Source organism: Hyla sarda, chromosome 10 (assembly GCF_029499605.1).
Source record: "Hyla sarda isolate aHylSar1 chromosome 10, aHylSar1.hap1, whole genome shotgun sequence".
Taxonomy (NCBI): Eukaryota; Metazoa; Chordata; class Amphibia; order Anura; family Hylidae; genus Hyla; species Hyla sarda.
In genome coordinates, this window is record NC_079198.1 from 141,027,951 (window position 1) to 141,044,177 (window position 16,227).

The 16,227-nt window shown below is 42.7% G+C and overlaps 1 protein-coding gene across 3 annotated transcripts in view; it reads right to left on the bottom strand.

Annotated features, from left to right (window-relative positions):
- Positions 1 to 2,107: 2,107 nt before the first annotated feature.
- HES3 (hes family bHLH transcription factor 3) overlaps positions 2,108 to 16,227 on the bottom strand; it is a 34,227-nt gene continuing 20,107 nt past the window's right edge. For 2 of the 3 annotated variants that reach the window (XM_056543390.1, XM_056543388.1), the window contains exons 2-5: positions 14,197 to 14,331; positions 14,014 to 14,109; positions 4,139 to 4,223; positions 2,108 to 2,715 (exon numbers count right to left, since the gene is read on the bottom strand). In XM_056543390.1, the coding sequence (XP_056399365.1) occupies positions 2,279 to 2,715; positions 4,139 to 4,223; positions 14,014 to 14,109; positions 14,197 to 14,214 (636 nt within the window). In that variant the 5' untranslated portion in view covers positions 14,215 to 14,331 and the 3' untranslated portion in view covers positions 2,108 to 2,278. The remainder of the gene's footprint in view (positions 2,716 to 4,138; positions 4,224 to 14,013; positions 14,110 to 14,196; positions 14,332 to 16,227) is intronic. The other variant, XM_056543391.1, reaches the window with a different exon arrangement.

Genomic DNA, 16,227 nt, shown 5'->3' on the forward strand with positions numbered 1-16,227 from the left:
TCATGATGTCTTGTACACATTCAAGGCCCCCAGTGCCAGAGGCAGCAAAACAACCCAAAACATCACTGACCTCCCCCATATGTCACTGTAGGTACTGTGCTCTTTTCTTTGTAGGCCTCATTACGTTTTCGGTAAACAGTAGAATGATGGGCTTTACCAAAAAGTTCTATCTTGGTCTCATCTGTCCACAAGACATTTTCCCAGAAGGATTTTGGTTACTCAAGTTCATTTTGGCAAAATGTAGTCTTGTTTTTTCTGTCTCTGTGTCAGCAGTGGGGTCCTCCTGGGTCTCCTCCATAGTGGGGTCCTCCTGGGTCTCCTCCATAGTGGGGTCCTCCTGGGTCTCCTCCATAGTGGGGTCCTCCTGGGTCTCCTCCATAGTGGAGTCCTCCTAGGTCTCCTCCATAGTGGGGTCCTCCTGGGTCTCCTCCATAGTGGGGTCCTCCTGGGTCTCCTCCATAGTGGGGTCCTCCTGGGTCTCCTCCATAGTGGGGTCCTCCTGGGTCTCCTCCATAGTGGGGTCCTCCTGGGTCTCCTCCATAGCGTTTCATTTCATTTAAATGTGGACGGATAATTCGCGCTGACACTGATGCTCCCTGAGCCTGCAGGACAGCTTGAATATCTTTGGAACTTGTTTGGGGCTGCTTATACACCATCCGGACTATCTTGCATTGACACTTTTCATTTGCATTGACAACATTTTCTCTTCTGTCCACACCCAGGGAGATTAGCTACAGTGCCATGGGTTGCAAACTTTTTGATAATATTATATCTAGAAGAATGAAGCGGAGCACTCACCAGGTTCTATGCAGGTGCTTCTTTATTGCTCAAGCAAAGCGGGGTGAAACATACAGGGGAGCATTCCCTGTATGTTTCACCCCGCTTTGCTTGTCGAGAAATAAAGAAGCACCTGCATAGAACCTGGTGAGTGCTACGCTTCGTTCTGCTTGATAACAATATTCTACTGTCTGTTCAATTGTGTGTTAGCACCCACAGAGGACCTCCAGCGGCTTCCAGTGGCTGTGTCAGTCCAGCACCAAGCACAACTCATAGAACTCTGGTCGAGTGGTGCAGAGTGTCTCCATGTTAACTAACTTCTTGATAATGTTGCACACTGTGGACAACATTATAGGGGATAAGAAGCTGATCGTAGGGGTCTGACCACTGGGGCCCCCCATGATCACCAGGACAGGACCCGGTGCTCAGTGAGGAGCACTTGCTGCAAGGAGGCATGTGCTCAATTCATTTCTATGGGAGCACCGAAAAGACCCAAGTACAGCTCTCGGGTCTTTTCGGCGCTCTCATAGAAGTAGAAATGAATGGAGCGTGTGCAGTCTACCCCACAGAAGTCTTCCCACATTAGGTAGGCAGCAGTTTCCCCCACATTAGCTAGGCAGCAGTTCCCCCCACATTAGCTAGGCAGCAGTTCCCCCACATTAGCTAGGCAGCAGTTTCCCTCCTTATTTAGGCAGCAGTTTCCCCACATTAGCTAGGCAGGAGTTCCCCCACATTAGGTAGGCAGAAGTTCCCCCACATTAGGTAGGCAGCAGTTTCCCCCACATTAGTTAGGCAGCAGTTTCCCCCACATTAGGTAGGCAGCAGTTCCCCCACATTAGCTAGGCAGCAGTTTCCCACATCAGGCAGGCAGCAGTCCTCCCCAAGCACCCCTTCCTGCTGCCTGCCAATGGCTCTTCACCCTGTCAAACTTAACATTTAACTGTAGGCGCCTCATTAGGAGGCATTTACAGTTAAATGCAAGACATGTGGGTGCCATTCCAGGACATTAACCTGACTGACCATCTCTTCTAGAGTGGTCTGTAACCTAGGCAAGTAGCTGTCAACCAAGGTAGTAAAGCAGCAAGAATAGAGGCAATTGTTCTGGGCATGCTGGGAGTTGTAGCTGTGCAAAAGCTGGATGCACCCTGTTTGGGAAACATTGCCCTAGTTTATGACTGGCCACCCTGAGGGCACTGACTAAAGAATAAAGGGAGAAGGTACTGCCCAGGACCAACACCAACCAACTTATGGCCGCCCCCGAAGGCCCCAGACATCCAAGCTACGTCTTAATGCTAAAACGAAAAATAGAAACAAAATGACATTTCTTGCACCTTATTAGTCCATTATGATCTTTATTTGCATATTTACATATAATTCGGTCATATTCAGGAATTTACACCCCTATACATCTGTAAACCTCCAAACCAGTGTTATATAGAGCACGACCTCTGAACGGTATAAAGTCACTGAAGGAATATATATATACCAGGGCTCCACGTCATCACCAGGGTCTCCAGCAGGTATTGGGTGGGTTTGGTGGGTGGAGGTTGTGCGGACATGAAGAAGGAGATGGCGGTGTTACGTCTATATGCTGGGTGGAGACCTGTTGACCTCTCCTGGCTTCACTGAAGGTCGTGCTGAAGGTCGTGTTTCCTGCTGATGGTTTCCTTTGACTGTTTCCATTTTCCGGGTTCCTTCTTTTCTCTTCTATCGATTGATAACTTGGCTGATTTATCTTTTGAGAAGACATTTGACTTTGTGGGACGTGGCCGTTGTGAATGTGACCGTCATGAGGCTGGAGGCCATTGAGGTGATCTACAAGCTTCAGCTTCTCCTGTGACGTCTTGGTCCTCAGCATATAGGAGCCCAGTTTGGTCAGGCAGCCGTGGAATCCTTCCGTATACTCGCTGATCCCTTCCTGATCCACTGGAGCCATTCCTACAATAAAAAGATCCAATAACATCAATGGACTGACCGGGAAAGTCACAGAAAACACAACAGATAGCACCGCCCTGATGGCGAGGAGTGGCGTAACCATCCGTGCTGTCCTGAGGGAGGTGTATTGTATATATATATTCCCAATCCCATAATGTACCCAACCGAAAACAGAGGAGAAAGTCATATACCCCTTTGAAGAAGTCTTTCTCCATCCTAAGTATGAACATGGCCATAGACATGAGATACTCGGACAGCTTTCTCCGCCCACTCTGGAATAAGAAGCAGCAGACCTGTAGGGCCCCAGACAAATTGGGCACCAGACCCATAGGGCACCAAACACATAGGGCACCAGACATATAAGGCACCAGACACACAGGGCACCAGACATATAAGGCACCAGACACACAGGGCACCAGACATATAAGGCACCAGACACACAGGGCACCAGACATATAAGGCACCAGACACACAGGGCACCAGACATATAAGGCACCAGACACACAGGGCACCAGACATATAAGGCACCAGACACACACAGGACACGAGACACATAGGGCACCAGACACACAGGGCACGAGACACATTGGGCACCAGACATATAAGGCACCAGACACACAGGGCACCAGACACACAGGGCAGAAAACACACAGGGCACCAGACATATAAGGCACCAGACACACAGGGCACCAGACATATAAGGCACCAGACACACAGGGCACCAGACACAGGGCACCAGACATATAAAGCACCAGACACACAGGGCACCAGACACACAGGGCACCAGACACACAGGGCACCAGACATATAAGGCACCAGACACACAGGGCACCAGACACACAGGGCACCAGACATATAAGGCACCAGACACACAGGGCACCAGACACACAGGGCACCAGACACACAGGGCACCAGACATATAAGGCACCAGACACACAGGGCACCAGACATATAAGGCACCAGACACACAGGGCACCAGACATATAAGGCACCAGACACACAGGGCACCAGACACACAGGGCACAAGACATATAAGGCACCAGACACACAGGGCACCAGACACACAGGGCACCAGACACACAGGGCACCAGACATATAAGGCACCAGACACACAGGGCACCAGACACACAGGGCACCAGACACACAGGGCACCAGACATATAAGGCACCAGACACACAGGGCACCAAACATATAAGGCACCATACACATAGGGCACCAGACACACAGGGCACCAGACACACAGGTCACCAGACACACAGGGCACTGCTTATCTCAGAGGAAACAATAGGATTATCTGGTTGGATTATCCTCTAACAGTCGGCTACATGGATTGGTCACCAGTCACCATAGACACAAGGTGCCCACCGGCCTCTGTGCCCAGATCTCAGCGTTCTCCATCTTTTTCCTTCCCAATACTTGTTCTCACCTTCTGGTCTCATACTGAGCAGGTTCTCAATGTGTTTCACAGTCAGCTCCAGGATATCCGCCTTCTCCAACTTCCTCTTCCTCACCTGAAGAGAATCACAAGGTTCCAGATCAATAATCTAGAACTAGAACATCATATAATGTAGCACAACGCAGGTCAATAATCTAGAACATCATATAATGCAGCACAACGCAGGTCACTAATCTAGAACATCATATAATGTAGCACAACGCAGGTCAATAATCTAGTACATCATATAATGTAGCACAACGCAGGTCAATAATCTAGAACATCATATAATGTAGCACAACGCAGGTCACTAATCCAGAACATCATATAATGTAGCACAACGCAGGTCACTAATCCAGAACATCATATAATGTAGTACAACGCAGGTCACTAATCCAGAACATCATATAATGTAGCACAACGCAGGTCACTAATCTAGAACATCATATAATGTAGCACAACGCAGGTCAATAATCTAGTACATCATATAATGTAGCACAACGCAGGTCACTAATCCAGAACATCATATAATGTAGCACAACGCAGGTCACTAATCCAGAACATCATATAATGTAGCACAACGCAGGTCACTAATCCAGAACATCATATAATGTAGCACAACGCAGGTCACTAATCCAGAACATCATATAATGTAGCACAACGCTAGTCAATAATCTAGAACATCATATAATGTAGCGCAACGCAGGTCAATAATCTAGAACATCATATAATGTAGCACAACGAAGGTCACTAATCTAGAACATCACATAATGTAGCACAACGCAGGTCACTAATCCAGAACATCATATAATGTAGCACAACGCAGGCCACTAATCCAGAACATCATATAATGTAGCACAACGCAGGTCACTAATCCAGAACATCATATAATGTAGCACAACGCAGGTCACTAATCTAGAACATCATATAATGTAGCACAACGCAGGTCACTAATCCAGAACATCATATAATGTAGCACAACGCAGGTCACTAATCCAGAACATCATATAATGTAGCACAACGCAGGCCACTAATCCAGAACATCATATAATGTAGCACAACGCAGGTCACTAATCCAGAACATCATATAATGTAGCACAACGCAGGTCACTAATCCAGAACATCATATAATGTAGCACAACGCAGGTCACTAATCCAGAACATCATATAATGTAGCACAACGCTAGTCACTAATCCAGAACATCATATAATGTAGCACAACGCAGGTCAATAATCTAGAACATCATATAATGTAGCACAACGCAGGTCACTAATGCAGAACATCATATAATGTAGCACAACGCAGGTCACTAATCCAGAACATCATATAATGTAGCACAACGCAGGTCAATAATCTAGAACATCATATAATGTAGCACAACGCAGGTCACTAATCCAGAACAGTGCAATCCAGGGTCATAGTCCAGAGTATCCTAAAACACTGCTCCAGACCCTGATATCAAAAGATGACGTTCTAGATCACTGTTTCCCAGCAAGGGTGCCTGCAGCTGTTAAAAAAAACTCCCATCATTGGCTTCATCCGGGGCCCCTGGTTGGGAAACACTGCTCTAGAGTGCATCATACCCAGTTATTAAGATCTAGAAATTATCCCTATTCCAACTAAGAGCAGAGATCCGAAGCTATCAGACTGTATTATACAATATGGACCCAACCTAGAACCGTACATCATGTCACTATATGGGGCAATTATTCCGTCTTACAGATCCAGAACATGTTGTTGTAACCCAATGAAGTTCTATGTTCTCTATTCCCTCTATCGGTGTCTTCAACCTGTTGCAAAACTACAACTCCAGAGCTAGAATAATCCCTTATAGGTTATGCATCAGGCAGGGCTGTTACATTGTATCCTAACACAATGATCCACAATATTATAACACAATGGGGGGTATTCAAAGAATTTAGCAACACTTCTTTTTACTTTTCTTTTTACTCAGTGTATCCCAACTAGGGTGCCTCCAGCTGTTGCAAAACTACAATTCCCAGCATGCCCGGACAGCCAACGGCTGTCCGGGCATGCTGGGAGTTGTAGTTTTGCAACAGCTGGAGGCACGCTGATTGAGAAACACTCCTTTATAAACTTCTATATGTGGCACCATTTATACCATTATAAGTTTCTGTTACTAGAAGTTTGAGAGAGTATTAGCGAAACCTATTTTTGGCCTTTTTTTTTTTTTTACCTGCATTTATTTATTTATTTTTTACTCTCAAGATGCAGTTTTTGCAGCATTTTTGTTTTTATACTTTAGCTGCGCCACATATGCAGATATTTAGCACCCTGTTAGACAAATTTTTTTTATTTAAAGGGGCGGCTTAGGCTTTTTGTGCTATTAGCCCCCTATTTTCAAAGGTTTTGCACCACTTTCTGGTGGCACCTGATACCAAGTATACCTGGTGTTAAATGATTTGCTATTTGCCTCAAATTTTCAAAATACCAAACACATCTTCTGAAAATATGGAGCAGTTAACACTCTTTAAGGGTGCGTTCACACGAGCGGATCCACAATGTATTTTACGCCTCGGATCTGCCGATGAAGGACCTCTGTATGCTGCCTTTACAGGTGCCTGGTCGGAGCAGCAATACGCCGCTATGAGCAGACACACTGAAGCAATGTGCGAGTCGCCGGGCATGCGTGGTGTACTCGCACACATCGCGGCCGCTTCCCCTGCTCCATGAGCTAGGCCGAGAGCTGCCGCGATGTCCGAGTATAGTGCACATGCGCGCGGCGACATCGTAGTGTGTCTGCTCGTAGCGGCGTATTGCCACTCCGAACAGGCATATGTAAAGGCAGCATACAGCGGTCCTTCAGCGGCGGATCCGCAGCGAAATACGCACTGAAAATCTGCTCGTCTGAACGTACCGTAAGGGTACGTTCACATGGGCGGATTTTTTTTGCGGGTTTGAAAGTGAGCAGGCTCTTCTCGGCTGTCCGCAGTAGATTTTCCGCGACAGAATTTACGCTGCGGAATATCCGCCGCAGTCCCTACTGACTTCAATGGGGCTTGTGGCTGATTTTCCAATTCTGCCGCATAAAATCTGCTGCGGACAGCCGAGAAAAACCCGCCCACTTTCAAATACGCAGCGGGAAACCCGCAAAAAATCCGCCCGTGTGAACGTACTCTAAGGGTGCGTTCAAACGTGAGGATTTTCTGCTACAGATTTGCTTCAGCAGATTTTGTTGCCCATTGGAGTCAATGGGCAGCAAAATCTGCGGCAGCAAATCTGCAGCAAAAATACGCACATGTGAACGCACCCTTAAACACAAAATAAAGAGCCCTAATAACACAAGTCTTTGAATATTTCCCCCAATGTCTCTTAATGCGTCTTATGTGTACTTATCCCGAGATACATTGTATCCATCACTTACATTATAGGTTATACACTAGGCAGGGCTGTAATCCCTAGATACATTGTATCCATCACTTACATTATAGGGTATACACTAGGCAGGGCTGTAATCCATAGATACATTGTATCCATCACTTACATTATAGGTTATACACTAGGCAGGGCTGTAATCCCTAGATACATTGTATCCATCACTTACATTATAGGGTATACACTAGGCAGGGCTGTAATCCATAGATACATTATATCCGTCACTTACATTATAGCTTATACACTAGGCAGGGTTGTAATCCCTAGATACATTGTATCCGTCACTTACATTATAGGTTATACACTAGGCAGGGCTGTAATCTATAGATACATTGTATCCGTCACTTACATTATAGGTTATACACTAGGCAGGGCTGTAATCCATAGATACATTGTATCCATAATTTACATTATAGGTTATACACTAGGCAGGGCTGTAATCCATAGATACATTGTATCCATCACTTACATTATAGGTTATACACTAGGCAGGGCTGTAATCCATAGATACATTGTATCCATAATTTACATTACAGGTTATACACTAGGCAGGGCTGTAATCCCTAGATACATTGTATCCGTCACTTACATTATAGCTTATACACTAGGCAGGGCTGTAATCCATAGATACATTGTATCCATCACTTACATTATAGTTTATACACTAGGCAGGGCTGTAATCCCTAGATACATTGTATCCGTCACTTACATTATAGCTTATACACTAGGCAGGGCTGTAATCTATAGATACATTGTATCCGTCACTTACATTATAGGTTATACACTAGGCAGGGCTGTAATCCATAGATACATTGTATCCATCACTTACATTATAGGTTATACACTAGGCAGGGCTGTAATCCATAGATACATTGTATCCATAATTTACATTATAGGTTATACACTAGGCAGGGCTGTAATCCCTAGATACATTGTATCCGTCACTTACATTATAGGTTATACACTAGGCAGGGCTGTAATCCCTAGATACATTGTATCCGTCACTTACATTATAGTTTATACACTAGGCAGGGCTGTAATCCATAGATACATTATATCCGTCACTTACATTATAGCTTATACACTAGGCAGGGCTGTAATCCATAGATACATTGTATCCGTCACTTACATTATAGCTTATACACTAGGCAGGGCTGTAATCCATAGATACATTGTATCCGTCACTTACATTATAGTTTATACACTAGGCAGGGCTGTAATCCCTAGATACATTGTATCCGTCACTTACATTATAGTTTATACACTAGGCAGGGCTGTAATCCATAGATACATTATATCCGTCACTTACATTATAGCTTATACACTAGGCAGGGCTGTAATCCATAGATACATTGTATCCGTCACTTACATTATAGCTTATACACTAGGCAGGGCTGTAATCCATAGATACATTGTATCCGTCACTTACATTATAGGTTATACACTAGGCAGGGCTGTAATCTATAGATACATTGTATCCGTCACTTACATTATAGGTTATACACTAGGCAGGGCTGTAATCCATAGATACATTGTATCCGTCACTTACATTATAGGTTATACACTAGGCAGGGCTGTAATCCCTAGATACATTGTATCCGTCACTTACATTATAGGTTATACACTAGGCAGGGCTGTAATCCATAGATACATTGTATCCGTCACTTACATTATAGGGTATACACTAGGCAGGGCTGTAATCCATAGATACATTGTATCCATCACTTACATTCTAGGTTATACACTAGGCAGGGCTGTAATCCCTAGATACATTGTATCCATAACTTACATTATAGGGTATACACTAGGCAGGGCTGTAATCCCTAGATACATTGTATCCGTCACTTACATTATAGGTTATACACTAGGCAGGGCTGTAATCCATAGATACATTGTATCCGTCACTTACATTATAGGTTATACACTAGGCAGGGCTGTAATCCATAGATACATTGTATCCATCACTTACATTCTAGGTTATACACTAGGCAGGGCTGTAATCCCTAGATACATTGTATCCATAACTTACATTATAGGGTATACACTAGGCAGGGCTGTAATCCCTAGATACATTGTATCCGTCACTTACATTATAGGTTATACACTAGGCAGGGCTGTAATCCATAGATACATTGTATCCGTCACTTACATTATAGGTTATACACTAGGCAGGGCTGTAATCCCTAGATACATTGTATCCGTCACTTACATTATAGGGTATACACTAGGCAGGGCTGTAATCCCTAGATACATTGTATCCGTCACTTACATTATAGGTTATACACTAGGCAGGGCTGTAATCCATAGATACATTGTATCCGTCACTTACATTATAGGGTATACACTAGGCAGGGCTGTAATCCCTAGATACATTGTATCCGTCACTTACATTATAGGTTATACACTAGGCAGGGCTGTAATCCCTAGATACATTGTATCCGTCACTTACATTATAGGTTATACACTAGGCAGGGCTGTAATCCATAGATACATTGTATCCGTCACTTACATTATAGGTTATACACTAGGCAGGGCTGTAATCCATAGATACATTGTATCCGTCACTTACATTATAGGTTATACACTAGGCAGGGCTGTAATCCATAGATACATTGCATCCATCACTTACATTCTAGGATATACACTAGGCAGGGCTGTAATCCCTAGATACATTGTATCCATAATTTACATTATAGGGTATACACTAGGCAGGGCTGTAATCCCTAGATACATTGTATCCGTCACTTACATTATAGGTTATACACTAGGCAGGGCTGTAATCCCTAGATACATTGTATCCGTCACTTACATTATAGGTTATACACTAGGCAGGGCTGTAATCCCTAGATACATTGTATCCGTCACTTACATTATAGGGTATACACTAGGCAGGGCTGTAATCCCTAGATACATTGTATCCGTCACTTACATTATAGCTTATACACTAGGCAGGGCTGTAATCCATAGATACATTGTATCCGTCACTTACATTATAGGTTATACACTAGGCAGGGCTGTAATCTATAGATACATTGTATCCGTCACTTACATTATAGGTTATACACTAGGCAGGGCTGTAATCTATAGATACATTGTATCCGTCACTTACATTATAGGGTATACACTAGGCAGGGCTGTAATCCATAGATACATTGTATCCGTCACTTACATTATAGGTTATACACTAGGCAGGGCTGTAATCCCTAGATACATTGTATCCATAACTTACATTATAGGGTATACACTAGGCAGGGCTGTAATCCCTAGATACATTGTATCCGTCACTTACATTATAGGTTATACACTAGGCAGGGCTGTAATCCCTAGATACATTGTATCCGTCACTTACATTATAGGTTATACACTAGGCAGGGCTGTAATCCCTAGATACATTGTATCCGTCACTTACATTATAGGTTATACACTAGGCAGGGCTGTAATCCATAGATACATTGTATCCGTCACTTACATTATAGCTTATACACTAGGCAGGGCTGTAATCCATAGATACATTGTATCCGTCACTTACATTATAGGTTATACACTAGGCAGGGCTGTAATCCCTAGATACATTGTATCCGTCACTTACATTATAGGTTATACACTAGGCAGGGCTGTAATCCCTAGATACATTGTATCCGTCACTTACATTATAGGTTATACACTAGGCAGGGCTGTAATCCATAGATACATTGTATCCGTCACTTACATTATAGGTTATACACTAGGCAGGGCTGTAATCCCTAGATACATTGTATCCGTCACTTACATTATAGGTTATACACTAGGCAGGGCTGTAATCCCTAGATACATTGTATCCGTCACTTACATTATAGGTTATACACTAGGCAGGGCTGTAATCCATAGATACATTGTATCCGTCACTTACATTATAGGTTATACACTAGGCAGGGCTGTAATCCATAGATACATTGTATCCGTCACTTACATTATAGGTTATACACTAGGCAGGGCTGTAATCCCTAGATACATTGTATCCGTCACTTACATTATAGGGTATACACTAGGCAGGGCTGTAATCCATAGATACATTGTATCCGTCACTTACATTATAGGTTATACACTAGGCAGGGCTGTAATCCCTAGATACATTGTATCCGTCACTTACATTATAGGTTATACACTAGGCAGGGCTGTAATCCCTAGATACATTGTATCCATAACTTACATTATAGTTTATACACTAGGCAGGGCTGTAATCCATAGATACATTGTATCCATCACTTACATTATAGGTTATACACTAGGCAGGGCTGTAATCCCTAGATACATTGTATCCGTCACTTACATTATAGGTTATACACTAGGCAGGGCTGTAATCTATAGATACATTGTATCCGTCACTTACATTATAGGTTATACACTAAGCAGGGCTGTAATCCCTAGATACATTGTATCCGTCACTTACATTATAGGTTATACACTAGGCAGGGCTGTAATCCCTAGATACATTGTATCCGTCACTTACATTATAGGTTATACACTAGGCAGGGCTGTAATCCATAGATACATTGTATCCGTCACTTACATTATAGTTTATACACTAGGCAGGGCTGTAATCCATAGATACATTGTATCCGTCACTTACATTATAGTTTATACACTAGGCAGGGCTGTAATCCATAGATACATTGTATCCGTCACTTACATTATAGTTTATACACTAGGCAGGGCTGTAATCCATAGATACATTGTATCCGTCACTTACATTATAGGTTATACACTAGGCAGGGCTGTAATCCCTAGATACATTGTATCCGTCACTTACATTATAGGGTATACACTAGGCAGGGCTGTAATCCATAGATACATTGTATCCGTCACTTACATTATAGGTTATACACTAGGCAGGGCTGTAATCCCTAGATACATTGTATCCGTCACTTACATTATAGGTTATACACTAGGCAGGGCTGTAATCCCTAGATACATTGTATCCATAACTTACATTATAGTTTATACACTAGGCAGGGCTGTAATCCATAGATACATTGTATCCATCACTTACATTATAGGTTATACACTAGGCAGGGCTGTAATCCCTAGATACATTGTATCCGTCACTTACATTATAGGTTATACACTAGGCAGGGCTGTAATCTATTGATACATTGTATCCGTCACTTACATTATAGGTTATACACTAGGCAGGGCTGTAATCCCTAGATACATTGTATCCGTCACTTACATTATAGGTTATACACTAGGCAGGGCTGTAATCCCTAGATACATTGTATCCGTCACTTACATTATAGGTTATACACTAGGCAGGGCTGTAATCTATAGATACATTGTATCCGTCACTTACATTATAGGTTATACACTAGGCAGGGCTGTAATCCATAGATACATTGTATCCATCACTTACATTATAGGTTATACACTAGGCAGGGCTGTAATCCATAGATACATTGTATCCGTCACTTACATTATAGGTTATACACTAGGCAGGGCTGTAATCCCTAGATACATTGTATCCGTCACTTACATTATAGGTTATACACTAGGCAGGGCTGTAATCCCTAGATACATTGTATCCGTCACTTACATTATAGGTTATACACTAGGCAGGGCTGTAATCCCTAGATACATTGTATCCGTCACTTACATTATAGGTTATACACTAGGCAGGGCTGTAATCCCTAGATACATTGTATCCGTCACTTACATTATAGCTTATACACTAGGCAGGGCTGTAATCCCTAGATACATTGTATCCGTCACTTACATTATAGCTTATACACTAGGCAGGGCTGTAATCTATAGATACATTGTATCCGTCACTTACATTATAGGGTATACACTAGGCAGGGCTGTAATCTATAGATACATTGTATCCGTCACTTACATTATAGGTTATACACTAGGCAGGGCTGTAATCCATAGATACATTGTATCCGTCACTTACATTATAGGTTATACACTAGGCAGGGCTGTAATCCCTAGATACATTGTATCCGTCACTTACATTATAGGTTATACACTAGGCAGGGCTGTAATCCATAGATACATTGTATCCGTCACTTACATTATAGCTTATACACTAGGCAGGGCTGTAATCCCTAGATACATTGTATCCGTCACTTACATTATAGGTTATACACTAGGCAGGGCTGTAATCCATAGATACATTGTATCCGTCACTTACATTATAGGTTATACACTAGGCAGGGCTGTAATCCATAGATACATTGTATCCGTCACTTACATTATAGCTTATACACTAGGCAGGGCTGTAATCCCTAGATACATTGTATCCGTCACTTACATTATAGGTTATACACTAGGCAGGGCTGTAATCCATAGATACATTGTATCCGTCACTTACATTATAGGGTATACACTAGGCAGGGCTGTAATCCATAGATACATTGTATCCGTCACTTACATTATAGGTTATACACTAGGCAGGGCTGTAATCCATAGATACATTGTATCCGTCACTTACATTATAGCTGTAATGCTTCTCTAATAAGGTTTTCAGCTCCTCCAGGGAATTATTGATCCTGGCTCTTCTCTTCTTCTCCATAAGAGGTTTGGACATCTACAGAGAGAATAAGCGTATTTCCACCATCTCGCACATAATTCACAGGAATTGGCGCAGGAGTTGGCGCAGGAATTGGCGTCTTACCTTGTTGGCTTCCAGCATCTCCCCGGGTTCTGTCCTCTCCACCTCCGGATTAGTCCCCACTGTCCCTACAGCCGCCCCTCTCCCTGCACTTTATCAGGACTCTCTTAGGGACTCTTTGCATTTCAATGACACCTTCTGCACAAAAAAAAGAAGAAAGAAAGAAGAGTCTTTCTGATCCGACCATCCAGAAACTTACATTACTGTACAATGAGGAGCGCCCCCCCCCCCCCCCACACAATACAGTATCATTGTGCAGCTCATACGGCGCCCAACCGGGAACATGTATACATTATAAATGCACAAGGCGAAGTATAGGAGAAATAAAAATGTACCTATAAAACTAAAAATCAGTACCAGCCCCTCCCCCACCTATTATATCCCATCGATAATACACGGCCCGGGTCCCCCATCCACCATTGTACCCCAATAGCTACACTCTAGTGTCCTGCAATCTCTACATATGATGCTCCCTCTACTCAGTGTATCCCAACTAGGGTGCCTCCAGCTGCTGCAAAACTACAACTCCCAGCATGCCCGGACAGCCAACGGCTGTCCGGGCATGCTGGGAGTTGTAGTTTTGCAACAGCTGGAGGCACACTGGTTGGGAAACACTTCTTTATAAACTTCTATATGTGGCACCATTTATCCCATTATAAGTTTCTGTTACTAGAAGTTTGAGAACGTTGTATCGAAACCTATTTTGGTTGTTTGTTTGCTGTTTTTGTTTTTATTTTTAACCTGCGTTTTTTTTATTTTTATTTTTTGTACTCCCAAGACGCAGTTTTTGCAGCATATTTTGTTTTTATATTTGGTATTAGTCTTTTTTTTTTTTTTTTTTTTTTTTAAGTCTTCTTTTAACACGTGACTCTAGGATTTCTATTGAAGAATTTGGTAGCGGGGGTAAGGGGAACGACAAAAAAATAAAAATACCGATGTTAAACCCACATTGTCTTTTTTTGTTTAGTTTTTTTGCCTGTTTTCTTTTCCTTCCTTATAAATACATATAAACGCACAAGGCGAAGTAAACCAAGAGATACCTAGAAACTCGAAATCTGTACCAGCCCCTCCCCCACCTATTATATCCCATCGATAATACACGGCCCGGGTCCCCCATCCACCATTGTACCCCAATAGCTACACTATAGTATCCTGCAATCTCTATATATGATGCTAACTCTACTCAGTGTATCCCAACTAGGGTGCCTCCAGCTGTTGCAAAACTACAACTCCCAGCATGCCCGGACAGCCAACGACTGTCCGGGCATGCTGGGAGTTGTAGTTTTGCAACAGCTGGAGGCACACTGGTTGGGAAACACTGCTTTATAAACTTCTATATGTGGCACCATTTATCCCATTATAAGTTTCCGTAACTAGAAGTTTGAGAACGTTGTAGCGAAACCTATTTTTGCAGTTTTTTTTCTTTTTTTACCTGCATTGTTCGGCATTTTTCTTTTGTTCTACCAAGATGCAGTTTTTGCTGCATTTTTGTTTTTATATTTGGTTGTAGTCTTTTTTTTTTTTTTTTTTATCTTTTGCCTCCTTTTAACACGTGACTCAAGGATTTCTATTGAAGAATTTAGTAGCGGGGGTAAGGGGAACGACAAAAAAAAAAAAAATGTTAAACCCACGTTTTTTTTTATTTTTTTGTATTTTATTATTTTTTTTTTTTGCTTCAATAGAAGTCTAAGGGAAAAAAATGCAAAGATTCCCTGAAAAAAAAAAAAAAAACACCACATGCTCGGTGCGCTGCGATTTTTAAAAACTGTCCTTAAAAACGGCAATAAAAAAAATAAAATAAAAAACGCTAAGGGAAAAAAACGCCAAGAGGGTCTGTTGTTCCATATTTTTTTGGGGCTCTTCAGCTGTTGCACAACTACAACTCCCAGAATTCCTGGTGCATGCTGGGAGTTGTAGTTGTGCTACAGGTTGGAGGCCTCTGATGTACAGTGGTCCAAATAAAACTTCTGAGGAATTCTCCCATTGTGTAAATTCAGCTTAAGTTTTACATTCGGTAGCGCCCTCTGCTGGCCA